The 26,162-nt window shown below is 38.8% G+C and overlaps 1 protein-coding gene and 1 long non-coding RNA gene across 4 annotated transcripts in view; one reads left to right on the forward strand and one right to left on the reverse strand.

Moving 5' to 3' along the window:
- Positions 1-26,162, forward strand: part of fus (epithelial splicing regulatory protein fusilli) — a 308,026-nt gene that overhangs the window by 270,346 nt on the left and 11,518 nt on the right. Inside the window, exons 12-13 of one of the 3 annotated variants that reach the window (XR_011716420.1) lie at positions 491-717; positions 19,508-19,595. Coding sequence is in view for 2 of the 3 variants with exons in the window: in XM_071691440.1 (XP_071547541.1) it covers positions 491-717; positions 26,004-26,043 (267 nt within the window). In the remaining variant the exon portion in view is untranslated. Of the gene's footprint in view, positions 1-490; positions 718-19,507; positions 19,596-26,003; positions 26,044-26,162 lie in introns of all 3 variants that reach the window. The other 2 variants (XM_071691440.1, XM_071691441.1) reach the window with 2 other exon arrangements.
- LOC139764601 (uncharacterized) overlaps positions 18,348-26,162 on the reverse strand; it is a 75,806-nt gene continuing 67,991 nt past the window's right edge. The window contains exon 4 of the long non-coding RNA XR_011716421.1: positions 18,348-20,360. This is a non-coding gene — a long non-coding RNA (uncharacterized lncRNA). The remainder of the gene's footprint in view (positions 20,361-26,162) is intronic.

The following is a 26,162-nucleotide window of genomic DNA, read 5'->3' on the forward strand; positions in this document are numbered from 1 at the left end:
AATCAGTGTAGTTACATGGTTAGCTAAAATATTTCTCATGCAGATCATTACCCATTTAAGTGTTCTTGATTTCCTTTAGTCATGACCATAATTTTCACATTTTACTTCCCATGTACATTTTATTTCATTAAGGAAGGATGGCTTCAATGTATAATTTAAATCGATAGCAGTAAGTTCTGTTGCTTTCTTTAAAGGTTGTACTTATGTGTGAAAGACAGAAGAATGCAAGTACCTGTTTTACTCCTCTGCTGTCTGATAGTGTTGGTTTTGACATATCTAATATGATGTGAAAACATTCCAAGTAAGTGAATTTAATTAGAATATTTTCTGTACATTGTATGGAAATTTAGCTTTTATGAAATCATTGGGTATGGAGATGGCATGCATATTATAGCTGAAATTGACACTGTCAGTCATGCAGTTAATTCTCACCATGGCCATGAGGGCCACTATTTTTTAAGACCATTCTTGACCCCCTTCACCCCTACAGGAGGTACTGTGATTGCACCCCCGTTTGGTGCATTCCCCCTGGGGCCTGCACCTCCAGTTCTGAATGCTGTCGGTGCTGTGACTCCTCGTCTACCAACATATCCAGGAGTGGCTTATCCAACAATGTTCTACTGGCCATACCCATCTCCCCCAGTATCTCCAAGCTCACCATACTATAGTTCTCCCCCACATCTTGCTACACCTGCTACACCACCACATCATACAATTGTGAGTATGCTTACCACCCAACACTAGTAATCAGCATGTCAAAGGAATTTAGTAGCTGATCTATCAGACTAAACAATTTAGTATTTTGTGTTAAAAGTGACAGAGTGGTTGTCCTTGGATGAATCGGAAAGAATTAATGAGGTAGGTAAAATTTTCTCTCCATGTATTGCTCTTCTTGTGTGGCAACATGATACAAGAGCCCTGTTGATTAGGAGGGGCATAATTGTTGTCATATCACCCTAAGGTACTCTGGAGATGCTTAGTTTCATTTCAGAAAGATTTAGTTTTCTTGTGTCTTTGTATTTTTTTCCTTTATTTAAATTTTCCTTGTTACCCTCAGCACTAGTAGGTTTTCAGAGAAATTTTAGTGACAGTGTTATCTGTCTGGCTACATATTCTGCTCTTTTTATGAAAAAGAATATTTTCAGCATGATGCCACTCCCACATTACTTTTGTGCATGAAAAAGAAATAAAAATTTATGGGTTGAGGTTGAAGTCAAAGGTAACTGGAACCAAACAAGACTTTTATTAAAGTCCTGTAATGGTTTTATTTTTGCATATCTTGACCAGTAAAATCGGCCTGCCTTTTTTTATGGCAGAAAGGCTGGAAATCACAATGACAGAAACTGTTTCTGTATAATGTCCTTAGTTCTGCTTCACATATTATATCTGTCACGGTTTCAGACTTAATTAAGGAACTAAGAAGTTTACTTATTGTAAGCTCAAAAGATTAAGGCCACTGTCATTAACAGAAACTTTTTGTATTTTTTTCAACCTGTTTATTATTTTGGCCATTGCCCTCAGAAGCTGCCTTCATACATCCTAGCTTTTAAGACTTGGACCCATAGAATGTGACTGGTTGCTTCTTACTGTAGTTTAAGTTTGGAGAACAGCCCCATTCTTTTGCTTTGCAGCAAATGCACAGAATTCTTTTTCTCTTTTCATCTTTTCCTCTTCCTTTAACTTCTACACTTTTAAGATCCTATCTGTCTGAAAATGCTTGATGAACTTAATCCCCATCTTGATCTTTTATTATTCAGGAAGCTCTTTTTTTTCACCAAACATTGCTTCAATTGAAGCATAGTTTTCCAATTTTACAATCAAATATCAAAGGTTACTCTTTATAGTGCAGAATTATTGAATTCTTCATAACTAATTATTTTATCAAACTTCATGAATTATTTTCCCTTGATGCAAGGTAGAGAGCCTCAAGTATTTTGAAGTTGAAAGTATATTTATAAACATCATCAGCTAAAACAAAAGGGTATTGAAGATAGAGAAAACTTTTCTTCATGTTGGAGAGGTTTGTGAGCAAGAGTAAGTCTGCTTACCCAAACTGGAATCAACTATGTCCAGTTGAACCCCCCTCCCGAGGGGGAATGATATCCTCCTTTTATGAATGCGACTCGTGGATCTTAGCATGCTCACATAGAGCTCCTCTGTCTGTATGAAGATCACTATATAAGTCCTAGCTTCATTTCTTTGATGTATATTAACTGACTTATATTTCTCTCTTGTGTCTCCCCTGATGATGTGATTATTACACGAAAGTGCACTTGGGAACTTATCCTGTTTCATAGGAATATATATATATATTTTTCTTTCTTTCAAACTATTCACCATTTCCCACATTAGCAAGGTAGCGTTAAGAACAGAGGACTGGGCCTCTGTGGGAACATCCTCACCTGGCCCCCTTCTCTGTTCCTTCTTTTGGAAAATCAAAAAAAAAATGAGGGGAGGATTTCCAGCCCCCTCGCTCCCTCCCCTTTTAGTCGCCTTCTACGACACGCAGGGAATACGTGGGAAGTATTCTTTCTCCCCTATCCCCATGGATATATATATATATATATATATATTATTTCCAAAACTCTTGCATTCACCTCCCTAACAACCCCATCCATAAACAAATTAAACAACCATGGAGACATCACACACCCCTGCCGCAAACCTACATTCACTGAGAACCAATCACTTTCCTCTCTTCCTACACGTACACATGCCTTACATCCTTGATAAAAACTTTTCACTGCTTCTAACAACTTGCCTCCCACACCATATATTCTTAATACCTTCCACAGAGCATCTCTATCAACTCTATCATATGCCTTCTCCAGATCCATAAATGCTACATACAAATCCATTTGCTTTTCTAAGTATTTCTCACATACATTCTTCAAAGCAAACACCTGATCCACACATCCTCTACCACTTCTGAAACCACACTGCTCTTCCCCAATCTGATGCTCTGTACATGCCTTCACCCTCTCAATCAATACCCTCCCATATAATTTACCAGGAATACTCAACAAACTTATACCTCTGTAATTTCAGCACTCACTCTTATCCCCTTTGCCTTTGTACAATGGCAATATGCACACATTCTGCCAATCCTCAGGCACCTCACCATGGGTCATACATACATTAAATGACCTTACCAACCAGTCAATAATACAGTCACCCCCTTTTTTAATAAATTCCACTGCAATACCATCCAAACCTGCTGCCTTGCCGGCTTTCATCTTCCGCAAAGCTTTTACTACCTCTTCTCTGTTTACCAAATCATTTTCCCTAACCCTCTCACTTTGCACACCACCTCGACCAAAACACCCTATATCTGCCACTCTATCATCAAACACATTCAACAAACCTTCAAAATACTCACTCCATCTCCTTCTCACATCACCACTACTTGTTATCACCTCCCCATTTGCGCCCTTCACTGAAGTTCCCATTTGCTCCCTTGTCTTACGCACTTTATTTACCTCCTTCCAGAACATCTTTTTATTTACCCTAAAAGTTAATGATACTCTCTCACCCCAACTCTCATTTGCACTCTTTTTCACCTCTTGCACCTTTCTCTTGACCTCCTGTCTCTTTCTTTTATACTTCTCCCACTCAATTGCATTTTTTCCCTGCAAAAATTGTCCAAATGCCTCTCTCTTCTCTTTCACCAATAACCTTACCTCTTCATCCCACCACTCACTACCCTTTCTAATCAACCCACCTCCCACTCTTCTCATGCCACAAGCATCTTTTGCGCAATCCATCACTGATTCCCTAAATACATCCCATTCCTCCCCCACTCCCCTTACTTCCATTGTTCTCACCTTTTTCCATTCTGTACTCAGTCTCTCCTGGTACTTCCTCACACAAGTCTCCTTCCCAAGCTCACTTACTCTCACCACCCTCTTCACCCCAACATTCACTCTTCTTTTCTGAAAACCCATACAAATCTTCACCTTAGCCTCCACAAGATAATGATCAGACATCCCTCCAGCTGCACCTCTCAGCACATTAACATCCAAAAGTCTCTCTTTCGCACGCCTGTCAATTAACACGTAATCCAATAACGCTCTCTGGCCATCTCTCCTACTTACATATGTATACTTATGTATATCTCGCTTTTTAAACCAGGTATTCCCAATCACCAGTCCTTTTTCAGCACATAAATCTACAAGCTCTTCACCATTTCCATTTACAACACTGAACACCCCATGTATACCAATTATTCCCTCAACTGCCACATTACTCACCTTTGCATTCAAATCACCCATCACTGTAACCCGGTCTCGTCCATCAAAACCACTAACACACTCATTCAGCTGCTCCCAAAACACTTGCCTCTCATGATCTTTCTTCTCATGCCCAGGTGCATATGCACCAATAATCACCCATCTCTCTCCATCAACTTTCAGTTTTACCCATATTAATCGAGAATTTACTTTCTTACATTGTATCACATACTCCCACAATATATATATATATATATATATATATATATATATATATATATATATATATATATATATATATATAAATATATATATTTTCTTTGAAGAATGTATGTGAGAAATACTTAGAAAAGCAAATGGATTTGTATGTAGCATTTATGGATCTGGAGAAGGCATATGATAGAGTTGATAGAGATGCTCTGTGGAAGGTATTAAGAATATATGGTGTGGGAGGCAAGTTGTTAGAGGCAGTGAAAAGTTTTTATCGAGGATGTAAGGCATGTGTACGTGTAGGAAGAGAGGAAAGTGATTGGTTCTCAGTGAATGTAGGTTTGCGGCAGGGGTGTGTGATGTCTCCATGGTTGTTTAATTTGTTTATGGATGGGGTTGTTAGGGAGGTGAATGCAAGAGTTTTGGAAAGAGGGGCAAGTATGAAGTCTGTTGGGGATGAGAGAGCTTGGGAAGTGAGTCAGTTGTTGTTCGCTGATAATATAGCGCTGGTGGCTGATTCATGTGAGAAACTGCAGAAGCTGGTGACTAGTTTGGTAAAGTGTGTGAAAGAAGAAAGTTAAGAGTAAATGTGAATAAGAGCAAGGTAATTAGGTACAGTAGGGTTGAGGGTCAAGTCAATTGGGAGGTAAGTTTGAATGGAGAAAAACTGGAGGAAGTAAAGTGTTTTAGATATCTGGGAGTGGATCTGGCCGCGGATGGAACCATGGAAGCGGAAGTGGATCATAGGGTGGGGGAGGGGGCGAAAATTCTGGGAGCCTTGAAGAATGTGTGGAAGTCGAGAACATTATCTCGGAAAGCAAAAATGGGTATGTTTGAAGGAATAGTGGTTCCAACAATGTTGTATGGTTGCGAGGCGTGGGCTATGGATAGAGTTGTGCGCAGGAGGATGGATGTGCTGGAAATGAGATGTTTGAGGACAATGTGTGGTGTGAGGTGGTTAGATCGAGTAAGTAACGTAAGGGTAAGAGAGATGTGTGGAAATAAAAAGAGCGTGGTTGAGAGAGCAGAAGAGGGTGTTTTGAAATGGTTTGGGCACATGGAAAGAATGAGTGAGGAAAGATTGACCAAGAGGATATATGTGTCGGAGGTGGAGGGAACGAGGAGAAGTGGGAGACCAAATTGGAGGTGGAAAGATGGAGTGAAAAAGATTTTGTGTGATCGGGGCCTGAACATGCAGGAGGGTGAAAGGAGGGCAAGGAATAGAGTGAATTGGATCGATGTGGTATACTGGGTTTGATGTGCTGTCAGTGGATTGAATCAGGGCATGTGAAGCGTCTGGGGTAAACCATGGAAAGCTGTGTAGCTATGTATATTTGCGTGTGTGAATGTATGTATATACATGTGTATGGGGGTAGGTTGGGCCATTTCTTTTGTGTTTTTTTTTTTTTTTTTCCAAAAGAAGGAATAGAGAAGAGGGCCAGATGAGGATATTCCCTCTAAGGCCCAGTCCTCTGTTCTTAACGCTACCTCGCTATCACGGGAAATGGCGAATAGTATAAAAAAAAAAAATATATATATATATATATATATATATATATATATATATATATATATATATATGTGTGTGTGTGTGTAGCTATGTATATTTGCGTGTGTGGACGTGTGTATGTACATGTGTATGGGGGGGGGGGTTGGGCCACTTCTTTCGTCTGTTTCCTTGCGCTACCTCGCAAACGCGGGAGACAGCGACAAAGTATAAAAAAAAAAAAAAAATATATATATATATATATATATATATATATATATATATATATATATATATATATATATATAGATATATATTCTTTTCTTTCTTTCAAACTATTCGCCATTTCCCACGTTAGCGAGGTAGCGTTAAGAACAGAGGACTGGGCCTTTGAGGGAATATCCTCACGTGGCCCCCTTCTCTGTTCCTTCTTTTGGAAAATTAAAAGAAAAAAAAATATATATATATTTTTTTTGCTTTGTCGCTGTCTCCTGCGTTTGCGAGGTAGCGCAAGGAAACAGACGAAAGAAATGGCCCAACCCATTCCCATACACATGTATATACATACGTCCACACACGCAAATATACATACCTACACAGCTTTCCATGGTTTACCCCAGACGCTTCACATGCCTTGATTCAATCCACTGACAGGACGTCAACCCCAGTATGCCACATCGATCCAATTCACTCTATTCCTTGCCCTCCTTTCACCCTCCTGCATGTTCAGGCCCCGATCACACAAAATCTTTTTCACTCCATCTTTCCACCTCCAATTTGGTCTCCCTCTTCTCCTCGTTCCCTCCACCTCCGACACATATATCCTCTTGGTCAATCTTTCCTCACTCATTCTCTCCATGTGCCCAAACCATTTCAAAACACCCTCTTCTGCTCTCTCAACCACGCTCTTTTTATTTCCACACATCTCTCTTACCCTTACGTTACTTACTTGATCAAACCACCTCACACCACACATTGTCCTCAAACATCTCATTTCCAGCACATCCATCCTCCTGCGCACAACTCTATCCATAGCCCACGCCTTCCAACCATACAACATTGTTGGAACCACTATTCCTTCAAACATACCCATTTTTGCTTTCCGAGATATATATATATATATATATATATATATCTTCTTTCTTTCTTTCAAACTATTCGCCATTTCCCGCATTAGCGAGGTAGCGTTAAGAACAGAGGACTGGGCCTTTGAGGGAATACAATCACCTGGCCCAATTCTCTGTTCCTTCTTTTGAAAAAAAAAAAAAAAAAAAAAAAAAAAAAAAAAAAAAAATATATATATATATATATATATATATATATATATATATATATATATATATATATATATATTCCCTGGGGATAGGGGAGAAAGAATACTTCCCACGTATTCCCTGCGTGTCGTAGAAGGCGATTAAAAGGGAAGGGAGCGGGGGGCTGGAAATCCTCCCCTCTCGTTTTTTTTTTTTTTTTTTTTTTTTCAATTTTCCAAAAGAAGGAACAGAGAAGAGGTCCAGGTGAGGATATTCCCTCAAAGGCCCAGTCTTCTGTTCTTAACGCTACCTCGCTATCGCGGGAAATAGCGAATAGTATGAAAAAAAAAAAAGAAATATATATATATATATATATATATATATATATATATATATATATATATATATATATATATATATATAGAATAAGAGCAAGGTTATTAGGTACAGTAGGGTTGAGAGTCAAGTCAATTGGGAGGTAAGTTTGAATGGAGAAAAACTGGAGGAAGTAAAGTGTTTTAGATATCTGGGAGTGGATCTGGCAGCGGATGGAGCCATGGAAGCGGAAGTGGATCATAGGGTGGGGGAGGGGGTGAAAATCCTGGGAGCCTTGAAGAATGTGTGGAAGTCGAGAACATTATCTTGGAAAGCAAAAATGGGTATGTTTGAAGGAATAGTGGTTCCAACAATGTTGTATGGTTGCGAGGCGTGGGCTATGGATAGAGTTGTGCGCAGGAGGATGGATGTGCTGGAAATGAGATGTTTGAGGACAATGTGTGGTGTGAGGTGGTTTGATCGAGTAAGTAACGTAAGGGTAAGAGAGATGTGTGGAAATAAAAAGAGCGTGGTTGAGAGAGCAGAAGAGGGTGTTTTGAAATGGTTTGGGCACATAGAGCGAATGAGTGAGGAAAGATTGACCAAGAGGATATATGTGTCGGAGGCGGAGGGAACGAGAAGTGGATGACCAAATTTGAGGTGGAAAGATGGAGTGAAAAAGATTTTGTGTGATCGGGGCCTGAACATGCAGGAGGGTGAAAGGAGGGCAAGGAATAGAGTGAATTGGATCGATGTGGTATACCGGGGTAGACGTGCTGTCAGTGGATTGAATCAGGGCATGTGAAGCGTCTGGGGTAAACCATGGAAAGCTGTGTAGGTATGTATATTTGCGTGTGTGGACGTATGTATATACATGTGTATGGGGGTGGGTTGGGCCATTTCTTTCGTCTGTTTCCTTGCGCTACCTCGCAAACGCAGGAGACAGCGGCAAAAAAAAAAAAATATATATATATATATATATATATATATATATATATATATATATATATATATATATATATATATATATATATATATCCACTGCAATACCATCCAAACCTGCTGCCTTGCCGGCTTTCATCTTCCGCAAAGCTTTTACTACCTCTTCTCTGTTTACCAAATCATTTTCCCTAACCCTCTCACTTTGCACACCACCTCGACCAAAACACCCTATATCTGCCACTCTATCATCAAACACATTCAACAAACCTTCAAAATACTCACTCCATCTCCTTCTCACATCACCACTACTTGTTATCATCTCCCCATTTGCGCCCTTCACTGAAGTTCCCATTTGCTCCCTTGTCTTATGCACTTTATTTACCTCCTTCCAGAACATCTTTTTATTCTCCCTAAAATTTAATGATACTCTCTCACCCCAACTCTCATTTGCCCTCTTTTTCACCTCTTGCACCTTTCTCTTGACCTCCTGTCTCTTTCTTTTATACTTCTCGGACTCAATTGCATTTTTTCCCTGCAAAAATCGTCCAAATGCCTCTCTCTTCTCTTTCACTAATAATCTTACCTCTTCATCCCACCACTCACTACCCTTTCTAATCAACCCACCTCCCACTCTTCTCATGCCACAAGCATCTTTTGCGCAATCCATCACTGATTCCCTAAATACATCCCATTCCTCCCCCACTCCCCTTACTTCCATTGTTCTCACCTTTTTCCATTCTGTACTCTCTCTCCTGGTACTTCCTCACACAAGTCTCCTTCCCAAGCTCACTTACTCTCACCACCCTCTTCACCCCAACATTCACTCTTCTTTTCTGAAAACCCATACAAATCTTCACCTTAGCCTCCACAAGATAATGATCAGACATCCCTCCAGTTGCACCTCTCAGCACATTAACATCCAAAAGTCTCTCTTTCGTGCGCCTGGTATTGCAGTGGAATTTATTAAAAAAGGGGGTGACTGTATTATTGACTGGTTGGTAAGGTTATTTAATGTATGTATGATTCATGGTGAGGTGCCTGAGGATTGGCAGAATGCGTGCATAGTGCCATTGTACAAAGGCAAAGGGGATAAGAGTGAGTGCTGAAATTACAGAGGTATAGGTTTGTTGAGTATTCCTGGTAAATTATATGGGAGGGTATTGATTGAGAGGGTGAAGGCATGTACAGAGCATCAGATTGGGGAAGAGCAGTGTGGTTTCAGAAGTGGTAGAGGATGTGTGGATCAGGTGTTTGCTTTGAAGAATGTATGTGAGAAATTCTTAGAAAAGCAAATGGATTTGTATGTAGCATTTATGGATCTGGAGAAGGCATATGATAGAGTTGATAGAGATGCTCTGTGGAAGGTATTAAGAATATATGGTGTGGGAGGCAAGTTGGTAGAAGCAGTGAAAAGTTTTTATCGAGGATGTAAGGTATGTGTAAGTGTAGGAAGAGAGGAAAGTGATTGGTTCTCAGTGAATGTAGGTTTGCGGCAGGGGTGTGTGATGTCTCCATGGTTATTTAATTGGTTTATGGATGGGGTTGTTAGGGAGGTGAATGCAAGAGTTTTGGAAAGAGGGGCAAGTATGAAGTCTGTTGGGGATGAGAGAGCTTGGGAAGTGAGTCAGTTGTTGTTCGCTGATGATATAGCGCTGGTGGCTGATTCATGTGAGAAACTGCAGAAGCTGGTGACTGAGTTTGGTAAAGTGTGTGAAAGAAGAAAGTTAAGAGTAAATGTGAATAAGAGCAAGGTTATTAGGTACAGTAGGGTTGAGGGTCAAGTCAATTGGGAGGTAAGTTTGAGTGGAGAAAAACTGGAGGAAGTAAAGTGTTTTAGATATCTGGGAGTGGATCTGGCAGCGGATGGAACCTTGGAAGCGGAAGTGGATCATAGGGTGGGGGAGGGGGCGAAAATTCTGGGAGCCTTGAAGAATGTGTGGAAGTCGAGAACATTATCTCGGAAAGCAAAAATGGGTATGTTTGAAGGAATAGTGGTTCCAACAATGTTGTATGGTTGCGAGGTGTGGGCTATGGATAGAGTTGTGCCCAGGAGGATGGATGTGCTGGAAATGAGATGTTTGAGGACAATGTGTGGTGTGAGGTGGTTTGATCGAGTAAGTAACGTAAGGGTAAGAGAGATGTGTGGAAATAAAAAGAGCGTTGTTGAGAGAGCAGATGAGGGTGTTTTGAAATGGTTTGGGCACATGGAGAGAATGAGTGAGGAAAGATTGACCAAGAGGATATATGTGTCGGAGGTGGAGGGAACAAGAAGTGGGAGACCAAATTGGAGGTGGAAAGATGGAGTGAAAAAGATTTTGTGTGATTGGGGCCTGAACTTGCAGGAGGGTGAAAGGAGGGCAAGGAATAGAGTGAATTGGAGCGATGTGGTATACCGGGGTTGACGTGCTGTCAGTGGATTGAATCAAGGCATGTGAAGCGTCTGGGGTAAACCATGGAAAGCTGTGTAGGTATGTATATTTGCGTGTGTGGACGTATGAATATACATGTGTATGGGGGTGGGTTGGGCCATTTCTTTCGTCTGTTTCCTTGCGCTACCTCGCAAACGCGGGAGACAGCGACAAAGTATGAAAAAAAAAAAAAAAAAAAAAGAATATATATATATATATATATATATATATATGTATGTGTATGGGCATTTATGTATATATACGTGTATATGAGTGGATGAGCCATTCGTCTGTTTCCTGGAGCTTCCTTGCTGATGCAGGAAACGATGATCGAATGTAATAGAAAAAATAAATGTATATATACATAACGCCCATACATTCACATATACATATCAACATATGCATATATATATATATATATATATATATATATATATATATATATATATATATATATATATATATATATTTCTTTTTCTTTCTTTTAAACTATCCGCCATTTCCCGCATTACCGAGGTAGCGGTAAGAACAGAGGACTGGGCCTTTGTGGAATATCCTGACCTGGCCCCCCTCTGTTCCTTCTTTTGGAAAATTAAATATATATATATATATATATATATATATATATATATATATATATATATATATATATATATATATATATATATATATATATGACATGGGAGGTGAGTTTGAATGGAGAAAAACTGGAGGAAGTGAAGTGTTTTAGATATCTGGGAGTGGATCTGGCAGCAAATGGAACCATGGAAGCGGAAGTGGATCATAGGGTGGGGGAGGGGGCGAAAATTCTGGGAGCCTTGAAGAATGTGTGGAAGTCGAGAACATTATCTCGGAAAGCAAAAATGGGTATGTTTGAAGGAATAGTGGTTCCAACAATGTTGTATGGTTGCGAGGCGTGGACTATGGATAGAGTTGTGCGCAGGAGGATGGATGTGCTGGAAATGAGATGTTTGAGGACAATGTGTGGTGTGAGGTGGTTTGATCGAGTAAGTAACGTAAGGGTAAGAGAGATGTGTGGAAATAAAAAGAGCGTGGTTGAGAGAGCAGAAGAGGGTGTTTTGAAATGGTTTGGTCACATGGAGAGAATGAGTGAGGAAAGATTGACCAAGAGGATATATGTGTCGGAGGTGGAGGGAACGAGGAGAAGAGGGAGACCAAATTGGAGGTGGAAAGATGGAGCGAAAAAGATTTTGTGTGATTGGGGCCTGAACATGCAGGAGGGTGAAAGGAGGGCAAAGAATAGAGTGAATTGGAGCGATGTGGTATACCGGGGTTGACGTGCTGTCAGTGGATTGAATCAAGGCATGTGTATGGGGGTGGGTTGGGCCATTTCTTTCGTCTGTTTCCTTGCGCTACCTCGCAAACGCGGGAGACAGCGACAAAAAAAAAAAAAAAAAAAAAAAAAAAAAAAAAAAAAAAAGACATGCTGTTAGTGGACTGAACCATAGCATGTGAAACGTCTGGGTTAAAGCACGAAATAGTCTGTGGGGCCTTGATGTGGATAGGGAGCTATGGCTTCAGTGCATTACACATGGCACCTAGAGACTGAGTGTAAAAGAATATGGCCTTTTTTATCTGTTTTCCTGGTGCTACCTCACTGAAGTAGGGGACAGCAGTGCTGTGTCCTGTGGATTGAGGGCAAGTGAATATGAACATGTGCATGTGTATATATGTATATGACTGTGTATGTATATGTATGTATATTTGTATATGTTGATATGTATATGTATGTGTATGGATGTTAATGTATATATATGAGTGGATGGGTCGTTCTTCGTCTGTTTCCTGGCGCCATCTTGCTAATGTGGGAAACGGTGATCAAGTATAACAAAGAAAATATATATATTACAGTGCATCATTTTCCCAATGATCTCAAAACTTGAATAAGTTTCGTCTGTCCCAGTGTTAGATATATTTCATTTACAGCATGAAGGAATTTTGTGTAGTTTGTGGTAGTTTGGACATTTCTTGTGTCCCACAAACAGTGTGAGTGTAGTTTGGACATCTTGTGTGTGTCCCACAAACATTGTGATAGTAAAAGAAATAAGGAAAAGGGGGACAACTTACAATTGCAATGTTTTATTTGATATACCCTTTTTGCAATCCTTTGTTATTTTACCATTTACAGTTTGCTGTATCATTTATAGCTTAAACTCCATCATTTTCACCCATACATTTGCTGACAGAACTCTTGGGACACATTTTTTGTTTATATATGTCAACAATAACTCGCCATTCATTTTGGGAGCACTACATTTCTATGTGCAAATTGAATCTCTCGCTGTAAGTCTACAGTAAAATTAAATTTCTCACTGTGACACATTTACCTTCTAAGCATTAGTTACATTGATTACAAATTAGTTATTGCTTGTACAGGTTTAGGAGCTTCTTATGGTCCTTCACAGCAACTTGGAGCTTATTCTGGTAGTGTTCTTCATTCTTAGCATATGAAAGTTATTTCTGAACTAAGTTTGACTCCACACACAGCAGTCATTGATAACAGTTCTTTCAGGTTGATTGCAGATGGTTGGTGTGTAGTAGACAGTTGCCAGTCTTCAACATCTGCAGAGAATTTAGTGTCAAGCTGAAGTGCATGAAATGTTAACCAAAAGTTGCGGCCAACCAAGTCAGCCAGTGTTGTTGAGACAGTGACTTTAGATAGAAATTTAGGCTTCCCCAATCACATACCAAAGCATTCATATGGTTTGGACAGATCATTGCCTGGTTTGATTGCTACAAGACTGTTTGCAAGCACATGACATTCTTTTACTGGCACCCTGTTGCTGAAAAGTGCAAGAGGCACCATCCCAGTAGTCATATACCTGATTCCACTGAAATGCACATCTTGCATTCTTAGAGTTCAGTGGATTTACAGCCTCTTTCTGCAGCAGACTTTAAATCATGTCATGGTGTATCCACAGAAGACATGCTGGTCATCCATCGAGAAATGTAGATTAGGGTGAGAAAGATGAAAAAGCCCCTTACTTTTGACTCTTGTTTCCTTGTGGTGATTGTGCCAGATGGTAGCTGCTGTTGTTTTTCAGGCATATAGATTTTAATGAAATTCAGTAACTTTTACATCCATCTGGTCTGATGCAGTGTACCTGGTGGTTTAAAGGTGATTTCTTGGTCAGCTACTTCACCATCAAGAAACACAATACATACTTCAATAAACTCTCGATAATCATCTCTTTGAAATGAGTTCCAAATGGATGAGTTGTAAAACATTGGCTCGGCAGTCCTCTAACAGATTTATTTCTGCTTCACTAAATACAGTTGTATTATCCATGAAAGTGGCTTATCCCATTTATATGAAGTTAATTCAAAGTTTTCTCAAAACCAGGAGGAGAGGGTAATGTCTGGTGACTGAACGTTCAAATTATAGGGCATCAAACACATAAGACAGTATAGCCTCACTGACATGATGATGATAAGCTGTCCACAGAAATACTTGGTTTGGATGTTGATTGATTGTTACACAGGCTATGGTGATATGCCCTTTGTTGGATGCTGTAGTATCAGTTGCTGTGTAGATAATAGAATTCACACAGTTCTAACACTTAAAGAGCTCAAATGTCAGATTAGCACTGATGTCATAAAAATTTTGATTTTGCATTGCATTGATACTTTGGAACACCAAGGAGCTTCATTTTGTGCATATTTTCTATTGCAATAGGAAGATTTTTTGTAATATTTTGGTTGGACAGTGGTGACATAAATTTCATGTCCTAATGTAAAGTAGCAAGTTTAGGACCATTCCACTGTTCATTGCAAGCCTTTACTATTTTTTGTGCAACCTGGTGTCTTAATCTGTGCTGCAGTAATTTTGATATAAGCTGCTAATGCAATGAGTTTCGATTTCTTCACTAAATAATGTGGAATGAAGCACTTGTTACAATGCTGACCACATGATGGTGATTCCTATCTGAAGGATCCACAGCAGTTGAAGCACACAGTGTGTTATTCTCGAAAGCATTCTCACAAAAAACTGCATCATGAGTGATGCTCCTGAAGCTAGTGGATCTGTTCCTTCCTCTCTGCCTCTGCGCTCTCACATGCATATGTATGTTGGACTTTTCTAGCAAGCACATAGTCACATTGACTAAAAGTGGTATTGGATGGGGTTGCAGCTTAATATGGTAGCCCCACAATACTTTGACCTTGTGGTGGAACACCTAATTGATTTTAGATTTACAAGAAAATTTTAAAGACCATTAACTGAACCAAAGGTAAAGTTTTAAATCTTTAAATCTAGGGTTGGAAATTAAGACTGAGTTAGGGTGTCAGTTGTTTAGTACTTTTTGGGTTATTTCAGCATGTATGTGTTTTGTCTGGGTTATATTTTTTGGGATATGCAGACTTTGTGAGTAAAGGCGACTGAAGTGTAAGGTTAAGGCAAACTTTTTTATTATACTTGGGAGTTGATGGCGTTATAGAGTAATTTGGGTGGTAGGTGTCTAATGCTGTTTCATGTAACTGAGTGCAAGGCATGTTGAGGTTGGAGTATATTGGTAAGCTTCTTGTTTCATTTTGAAGATGAATGTTTGTGGTTGCTAGGCAGCTAGTGATTATTTTGAGTGCACTGTTATTGTGGTTTGTCTGTCTATCTATATCTCTGATGCCTGTTCCAACTGAAATTCCCTTAAGGGGATGGCCATGGCTATAGTCTCCATACCTAGTGAACTCCAGTGCCGCTTCTCAGCCTTTAGTGCCTCACTCTTAACTGGCCACTGGCAGAGGGCTACTCCAACTGTGTTTGCAGGGGCTCCTACCTAACGTTCCTGCTGACTAATGCTCCTAATTACTACTTCTACCTATTGTTTCTACCTTATACTCCTCCCTAAATATTCCTACCTTCTACTTCTACCTACTGCTCCTACCATTTTGCCAAGACAGGGCCAGCGCATGGTGCTCACCACAGGAAAATCTAGTTACAAAGAATTATCTGTGTGAGTTAAGTATTGTCACGGAGAGATTTTGTTTATAGACTGAATGATAGTAGTCCACATGTGGGTGAGACAGAAAGAAAAGACAGCAATCTGGGTCAGAAGAGGGCAGCTTGACAACCACTGAGGTGCTGGCTCACTATGCAGCCATCACTAAACCTTCCATACCCAGGTGGGTAGTACTGGTAATATACCTCCCTGATTGTTGGCTGCCTACCAATTACTACCTACTCGTATGATTTGCATCTTCTTTATATTCCCTTGCAAGAGGGTAGAATACGAAGCTGGTGAAACATAATTTAAAGTGGAGAGGATTAATTGTTCATATAGAATGTTGAGAAATTCTTTTGTCTGAATTTGGTGGCAGATAGTGTTTGGAATGCATTTAGTGTGAGTGTGTTGCTTTTGCAATGTTATTGGTGTGGTAAGTTAATTTCATGTGTTTATCTGATGTGATGCCTAGGAGACTGTCCATTCAAGGTGACTGGAGGGCATGACCTGGAATCACATCTTGTCTGGTGTTAAAAGAATAACTGAAGACTTCTTTGGAGATGTAGACAACCTGTTCTGGGTGAGCCATTGTTTCAGTTGTGTAATGTAGTGATGTGGGTTTGATGTTGCTCCTGTGGTGTCAAGATATTTTTATGTAATTGTGAGGTTGTATGCATACAAGCCTTATGTAAGATGAAATGGGACAAGCAGGGGGAGTGGATGGCATTGCAGTTGAATTTCTTAAAAAGTAGGTAATTACATTGTTGGTAAGTTAGTCAGGATTTCATTGTATGATATGGATCATGCTGAGGTGCCTGAGGATCAGTAGTACCATTGTATAAAGGCAAAGGGAAACAAAAGTGAGTGTTTGAATGACAGAGGTATAATTGTTTTGAGTAGTATGTTTGGTAAGTTGTACAAGTGAGTGGTGATTGACAGGGTGATGGGATGTACAGAGCATTAGATTGAAGTGGAACAATGTGGTATCATGTGTGGTAGAAGATATGTGGATCAGGTCTTTGTGTAGAATAATGTTTGTGAGAAATACTTACAGAAACAGATGGATTAGTATGTGGCATTTATGGGTGTGGAGAAAGCATTTAATGGGGTTGATAGAGATGCTTTGTGCAAGGTGTTATGAATACATGGTGTGGGAGGAAAGCTGTTTGAAGCAGAGAAGTTTTTATTAAGAGAGTAAGGCACATGTGTGAGTAGGTAGAGAGGAGGATGAGTGGTTCCAGGTGAAGCTGGGTCTGTGATGGAGGTGTTTGGTGTAACCATGGCTGTTTAATTTGTTTATGAATGGGGTGGTGAGGGAGGTAAATGCAAGGGTCTTGGGGAGAGGGGCAGTTATGCAGTCTGTAAGGGGTGAGGGGGGCCTGGGAAGTCAGGCACTTGCTGTCTGATGACATGCCACTGGTGGCAGATTTGTATAAAAAACTGCGGAAGTTGGTGATTGAGTTTGGAAGAGTGTGTGAAGTGAGGAAGTTGAGAGTAAATGTGAATAAATGCAAGGTTATTAGGTTTGACACTCCAGAAAGATTAGTAGGGGGTATGAGTGTGAATAGAGAAAAACAACAGAAGGGGGGATGTTTTAGATACCTAGAAGTGGACATGACAGCGAATGGAATCATGGAAGTGGAAGTGAGTCATTAGGTTGGGTGAAGAGGCGAAGGTTTTTGGGAGCATTGAGTAATGTGTGGAAAGAGAGGTTGCTATCTAGGCAAGTATAAATGGTATGTTTGAAGGTACAGTAGTCCCAACTATGTTGTATGGATGTGAGGCATGGGCTCTAGATGAGAATGTAAGGAGGAGGGTGCACATGTTGGAAATGAAATGTTTGAATAATAAGAGGAGGTGTTGATAAAGAGAGTAATGTTGAGAGAGTTAAAGAGAGTGTGATGAACTGGTTTGGACATATGTAGAGAATGAGTGAGGAAAGGTTGACAAAGACAATATACTTATTAGAAGTATAGGGTACAAGGAGGAGGGGGAGACCAAATTGTTGATGGAAGGATGGAGGAAAAAACGATTTTGCTTGCTTGGGTTTTGAACATGCAAAAATGTGAAAGGTGGTTACTAGCTAGAGTGAACTGGAGTGATGTGGTATACTGGGGATGACGTGCTGTCAGTGGACTGAACCTGGGCATATGAAGCAGCCAAGGGAGACTCCAGAAATGTCTGTAGGGCCTGATTGTGGATAGATGGTTGTGGTTTCTTTGCATTACACGTGACAGCTAAAGAAAGGATATTGTCAACCTCTCCCACTCATTTTCTACATTATGGCCAAACCATTTCAGCACACCCTTCTCAGTTCTCTCAGCCATACTTTTCTTTCAATACTCCTCTTTCTTACCCTGTCATTTCTAATTCAATCATTCCTCCTCACACCTTATATTGCCCTCAAACATTACATTTCCAACACATTTTCCTCCATACATTCTCATCTACAGCCCATGCCTTGCATCCATAAACACCATCAGGACTACTGTACCTTCAAACATAGCCATTTTCATCCTCACAGATGGTGACCTATCTTTCCACACATAGCTCAATATTTCATTCAAACCTGTCTCTTTGCTTTTCTAAACCTAATAACCTCACTTTTATTCACATTTACTCTCAATTTTTTCCTTTCACACACTCCCAAACACAGACACCAACTTCTGAAGTTTCTCATTCGAATCTGCCACCAGTACAATATGATCAGCAAATAACAACTTACTCACCTACAATGCACCTCTTTCCCCAGCAGACTGCATACTTGCCCATCTTTCCAAGATGCTTGTATTTACTTCAGTCACTCATCCATTCTCAAACAAATTATAAAGCCATTGTGACATACACCATTCACCCTCCTCTCTACCAATTTGCACACACACCACACACTCTTGATGAAAGTGGTGCTTCTTCTAATAGCTGTTTTTCTACACCATATATTCATAATACTTTCCTCAAAGCATCTTCATCAACTATATATGTTTTCTGTACATTCATAAATGCCTCTTACAGTCCTTCTGTTACTCTAAGTATTTTTCACACATTTTATAAAGCAAACACCTGATCCATACACCTACAACTCATGAATCCACAGTGTTCTCCTCCAATCTGATACTCTGCTTGCCACCACCCTCTCAAGCACCACTCTAACATACAACTTATGAGGTACACTCAATAAACTTGTAACCCCTGCAATTTGAACACTTACCTTTATATTCCATGTCTTTATGCAACAGCACTATATGTATTCATCCTTTCCATCTTTAGACATTTCAACATGATCTCTATGTACATTGAAAATACCAACTAACCAGTCAACGACAGTCTTCTCTTCCTTTTAGGAAATTCAACAGCAATAAACTGCAATAAATACGTTGTAAATATGTGTAAAGATTTTTTTCTTCGGACAAGTGAAACAATTTTGTGAATAATATCCAGTCAGTATGAGCTATTATAACACTAGTACTTGTAGTACCGGATCATTTGAAACCCTTACATGCAGTAAGGAACCTGAAGTATTTAAGAAAATTTTTCTGCTGCTTCTAGTCACACAACCATTTTATGTGTGCTTTTAATAACAACACATTGCTAGTGAAAATTTATAGCAGTTTTTTCTTGTCTGTTAATGTGCCGTGATATTTTGTTTTAAAATGTTCACAATGAATGTGTTCTGGTGACAGGAGTGATGAAGATTACAACCTTACAGGTAAGGATTGTCTGAAATATTATACTGCTTCCCTGATGCCAAGCCAAAGCTTAAACTGCCAACATTATCACTATTACAGGAATTTATTGTGAGTATGATTTTATTTTTAATTTTTTTATTTTGTTCCATAACTTTTCATATTGAGTTTTAACAAACCTTAGATAGGTGATTCCAAACATCCTCTCACACAACAGGCAAACTGGGATTGAAAAAGCCCAAAGAAAGAATTAAACCCCTCATTGTGCATTATTTCCATTGAGCTAGTTGCCTTATGTGCTTAAGTAATTAAACCCCTCATTGTGCATTATTTCCATTAAGGGAGTTGCCTTATGTGCTTTAGTCATATGTTATAGAAGAATGTGCACAAAAATTAAGTATACTTTCCTCTGTACTGGTGTAGAAAGATACTGAGTGGACAAAGGATGGCTGTGGCTGGCAGCATGGCATCACTATTTAGTTATGATGATTGTGGGTGTTCCAGGTGATTTCATTCTGCATACACCTAAACACATTACACACTTCATATGTTTATCAGACTTGATTTCACAAACCTCACATATATTTATAAATTTTTTACGTTACACATTTTTTATTTCATACGCATTATTTATATAAATGCATATGATTTAAAACATTGTTCACATCTATAGATGAAAAAAATAACATAATTTCTTTAAAGAATATAAATAATAATTCATGTTAAAATGTTTCTTTTACTGTAAAGTTTTCTATAATAGTTGCTTAATGAATCAAGCTTCTGGCCATGATGACGCTCAGGCTTTCTTTGAAGGTTTATAGGTGGCTGTGATGTCCATTGTTCTTTCCAGAAGTATTGTTAGATTGCTAATGATATCTGTGGATAAGATATGGAATTATACATTTGCAGAGAATTCTTAACAAGCTACAAAATACCAAAGACATGATTGGGTACAAAGCTCCATCCTGTGTTGCAGCATGATTGTGGCAGTGAACATGGAAGTGATTGCATGGAAACACACTTATAAATGGAATATTCACTCATGCCCTCTCAACTACCCTATGACTTACCTCCATTTTTGCAGTTAGATTTGCTGCCATATCCAATCTCAGATATTTGAAATGCTTCACTTTCTGCACTGCTAAACATAATATCCTTACTTTTATTCATGTTTACTCTGAACTTTCTCCATTCAATATGCACTACCAAACTCACAACACCAAGTTCTTTAGTTTCTCACTCGAATTTACCACTAGTGGCATGTCATCAGCAAACAACAAATAACGCAATAACAAATAACAGACTGCATACCTGCCCCTTGCCTTTAACTCCCTGACAACTCCATAGATAAACAAAATACACAACCATGGTGACAACACACACCTGTCCCATAGACCCACCTTAAACCATTCACCCTTCTCTCTATCCACTCACACACAGGCCTTATCTTGATAAAAACTTCTCTCTGCTTCCAATAGCTTTCTTTGCACACCACTTATTCATAAAGCCTTCTACATTGCAACTCTATCAACCTTATCATACATTTTCTTCAGATCTATAATGTTGCACAATCTTCAAAGTAAACATCTGATCTGCACAAACACTACCACTCCTGAAACCACATCGTTCTTTCCCAGTCTGATGCTGTGTGCACTCCATCATCATCTTACCACTCTTCCAAACACCTTTTTATATTCACTCAACACATTTTTACCTCTGTAATATGGCCTCCTTCCCTTTATACAGTGGCACTATACATGCATTATACTACTACAAACATACATTGAAAATCCTAACTAATCGATAAACAACAAAGTCACCTCTGTTCTAAAGGAATCTTGCCACATTCCTCATCTTATGTGAGGCATTCACCACCTTTTCTCTTCACCAAGCCACATGCCACAAGTTTCTCACTTCATATATCTCCACAACCCAAACAACCTACATCTGCCACCTGTTATCAAACACATTCGATAATTTTTCAAAGTACTCTCCCCATCTCCTGTTCACCTCATGACTGCCTGTTACCACTTTCCCATAACCCCCCCCCCTTCATTTTTGTTCCCATTTGTACTCTTGTTTTTAATCTCACTATTAACCTCTTTTCTTTCTCATCTGATGACACTCATGCATTTATTTACTTGCTTAGTTTCTATAATTCCTACAACAATGTGTTGATTTTTTATACTGTCTTTTCAATAATTTTCTCTAATGTTTCCAGCCTTGTTATCTTAGAGGAATTATTTATTTCTTAACTGATTTTCTCATTATCATTTGTAAGACTCACACAGCCTTCATCCCCTAACCTTCTTGCCAAGGACTTAGTCACAACTGTTTATCTTAGAATTTTCCCTTGCTTAAATTCATTTCTGTATAGAAATTATTTCAAAATAATTCCTTGACTGATTTCCTGGACTAAATCTCCTTTTCTTGGTTTATGGCCTTTATTTGCCGTATCTCATACTTTCTCGACTGGCAGTCAACTTCTTGAACTTCTGTATTTGTGTGTATAAACACGCACCCTGTTATAGCCCTCTTTACATACCACATTCAACATACACACACACACACACATAACTATCAATCTCACTAACTAATGTGGTGTGTAATGTTCAGGAAAAGATCAGTATAAAGCCAGTTGATAATTTTCTGCAGAGGAAAAATTACTTCAGTGTGAGACAGCACAGTTTAAGAAGAGGAGGTCATGTGTAACAGATCTCAGTTGTGCAAGAAAGTAAGCTCAGTCTTAGACAAAAGGGAAGGCTAGGTGGATTATTTGTATCTAGACTGCCAAAAAGCATTTGACATTGTATTGCATGGGATGCTGATTTAGAAGTTTGACTACCATGTAGAAATTAAAGGGCAACTCTTTTGATGGATATAAGATTATCTCAGATTAACAGGGACACATGTTAGAGGTGCCATCTCAAGATGGGTTGAGCTAACCAGCAAAGTACCATAGGGTTGTGTCTGGGACCATTACTCCTCTTTGAACTGTGTAAATTATTTGCCTGAAGATATAGACTCCTACCTGAATATGTTTATAGATGATGCAAAGGTCATGAGGAAAATGAAATGCAAGGAAGATTACCTTAACTTACAAGGGTACCTAAACAGGCCCCAAAATTGGTGAAGTTGGTTCGATACATACATGGTTGTTGAAATTCAACTTGAGCAGATAGAAAAGTAATGAGGATGGGACAATGAAAGATTGCCTCATAATGATTATTATCCAGCAGGAAATAAGCCTGAGGATTCTGTGTGTGGAAAGGACTTCGGAGTCAACATTATCCCTAACTTGTCACCAGAGTCCCACATTAGGAGGGTAGCTAGGGGTACAAACTGTCTGCTGACAATTATTAGAGTATCTTACATGTGCATGGATAAGGAAATATTTAACAAGCTGTTCTTATCCTAAAAAATGGCCAGAACTGTAATATGCTTCTCAGATTTGGTCACTGCACCTAAAGAAGCACAGAGTTAATCTAGAAGGTCCAGGGGAGGGCAGCAAAGATGGCACAGTACAAGAATCAAGAGAGTTAAGCTGTAGGGAAAGGCTAGAGGCTTTGAATTTCCCCCCCATGGCAGAGAGAAGATTGAGGGGTGACCTGGTTACAGATTAATGACATAGACAGTGAACAGTTGAGAGACGTAGGGACGGAGCGACCAGAGAGTATAGCATGAAATTAAACAAGAAACTTGTTAAAAAGATGTAAAGAAAATTTTTATGTAATAAGAATGTATGGAGGAAACATGAAATTAGACATAATAACTTGTTAAACAGATGTAGAGAAGATTTTAATGTTATAAGTGGTGTAAGAATGGAATAAGATAACTGAGGGCATGGCTAATGCAGACAGAAGTTGTGAAATAGTATAGAATGTTAAGAGATGGGTCCCCATGAGTGTATAACTTCCTCTCCATGCAATACAAACAGGTTAAAAAAGTGATTAAACATTCATACATACAAACATGCACACAAACACAAAAAACATACATATATACATACATACATACATACATACTACATACACATATAATAAAAGATGTCATAAGCAGAGGAGCTTTGAGATGTGCAGTGGTAAAGGCACAGGCAAAATTTTACCCATCCAGAAGTTGCATGGTATAAGAGAACATGGAATGAGTATAGCAGAATAAGAAGGGAGAAACAAAAACTTTGAAAATGATATTGTGGATAAAGCAGGTGAAAATCCAAAACTTTTCCATAATTCATCGAGTCCTTTGTAAATTAACGAGCAGCTAATCAGACTAAGGGATTTAGTGGTAAAAATTGTGGAGGATGATGTAAAGATACGTGAAGAAATGACAGACATGGTCAAAAGTTTTTTCACAGTGGAAGACACTATAGCCCCAGCACCAATGAGATTGAATGGGGGGGGAGGTTTTGGAAGTCATTGAGACATTTAGAAAAGATGTTAACAGAATACTAAAAGTATTTGACCCATATATAGCTCATGGGCTTGATGAAATTTCACTATATGTACTAAAGATATGTGCAGATACATTAGATGAACCACTTGAATTACTACTATTCATGATGTCAGTGGAGAGAGGCGTAGTGCCAAGGGAATGGAAAAGGGCAAAAACATAATACCTATTAGTAAGAAGGGAGGCTGGGAACAAGCTTAAACTAGAGACTGGTCTCACTAATGCATATGGTGTGTAAGATTCTGGAAAAGATCATATTGGTAACTAAGTGGACGACTTTCTATGAAGAAATTTCCCAAGTGAGAGGGAGCATTGCTTTAGTAGGAGAGAATGCTGGCTGGACTGTCTGTATCAGGTCTACCACTGTGCATTTGATACTATACTTTATAGGAGACTGATTAAGAAGCTTTATCCCCAAGCAGGAATAAGGGAGGAAACTCCTACAGTGGATACAAGAGGCAACAAAGGATGCATGTCAGAGAAGTCTTTTCTTAATGGGTTGAGATGGTCACCAGAGTTCCACATTTATCTCCTTGATTCATATTAATAACTTGCCTGGAGGTATGGAATCCCATTTGAATATGTTTGCTGATGATGCACAGGTTATGAGGGAAGTGAAAGGCAAGGAGGATTGTTTTAGGTAAGGCTTTACGTTTCCCACCATGGAAGAGAGAAGACTCAGGTGTGCCATGATTACAACATTTTCATTTTTAAAGGAGATCGATGAATTGGTTAATTCTATGAGAGATGTAGGGATAGAGCAACCAGAGGATGGAAAATTAAGAAATGATCCTACATGAGGCCAAAACCAGACTATGCTTGCTCAAGTTTAGATATTCTTTGAAAAGGTCCAGAGTAAGGCAACAAAGACCACCTTGAAAGAGTGTTGTGTGACCTGATCACAACCTTTAGATTTTTAAACCAGGTTGATGACATAGACATTTATATGAAAGATTTAGGGATAGAACAACCAAAGGAAATATGGATTAAGCAAGAGACTTGTTAAACAAAAAAATATAAAGAAGTATTATTATGGCATGTGGTGGATGGATGGAATCAACCGAATGAGACTGCATACAAAAGTTTAAGAAGTTGCCTGATAGTAGAGAAAGTTCAAGAGATGGTATCCCTTGAATACATATATACATACATGCATACATAATAATTCAATATATAGATATATATATGTAATGGTGAATGGATTTCATCTTGGGTACTTCCAAAAATCTCAGCTGTATCTTATAATACATGCAGGGGGATTCTTTGAGTAGCTTGAAAACTTGAATGTATTTTTTAGTTTTAGCTGAGGTGAAAATTAAGGGGATTGCTTACGATTAAAGGTAACAGTGAATCTGAAAAGGGATTTAGTAATGGAAAGAAAATTGTGATGGGAATGATTCAGTACATTATAAATGAGCAAAGACAAACTGCTATGAGTATCAGTGGGCTGTTATATGGGAGACAGAGTAAGTATATTGGTTTCCTCATGTTCAGATGAAGTTTAATGTTGATGAAGAGTTTTAAAGGAAAATGTTCTGGCAATATAACTGTATAAAGATATGGAATGATAGCTTCAAGTGAGAAATTGAAGCATTAAAATTTCGAAGATTGTTTAGATGTAGCGCTGCTTTAGGAACTTTTGGATGATATGCAGTCTTTTTTGAGTGTTCATGGAACACCTTGGAAGAGTAATTAGTAGTGAATATAAGTAAAATTTCAGTAGGTTAAGAGATAAAAATTCTTAATCTTTTTCCATGGAGAATGGAAATGAATTTACCATTCATATATGAACCATACAGTTGCTACAGATTTTTTAGTGTTGGCCTAAACACAATTTCTAGAATTTAGTGGTGCTGAACCAACTTTGGATATTCCTTTAGTTTTGTAAATAGCTTTTGTTAGTGAGTTTTAGTTTGATGAAATATTGAATATATAAATTTCTTTTCAAAATTCTGTCCCTAAAACCCTTGTTTCGTGTATATAACATCCTGTAACTGATATTTGCCAAATTCATAAAATATTCCTTTTGACTGAATGTTCTTGGACAAATTTCTGCAATTTTGATTTCAGGTCATGAGGTTGTCATCCATCGCAGCAGGAAACAGTAGTAGTATGTACAAATTTTGTAATGCCAAAGTCACTCTTGTGACACGTGCTCCCCCACTTTAAAAAAAGCTGCTGTTCATTTATGCATTGCCCATTTCCATAGTAATTTGCCTGTTGTGCTAT

The sequence above is a fragment of the Panulirus ornatus genome, chromosome 50 (assembly GCF_036320965.1).
Source record: "Panulirus ornatus isolate Po-2019 chromosome 50, ASM3632096v1, whole genome shotgun sequence".
Classification (NCBI taxonomy): Eukaryota; Metazoa; Arthropoda; class Malacostraca; order Decapoda; family Palinuridae; genus Panulirus; species Panulirus ornatus.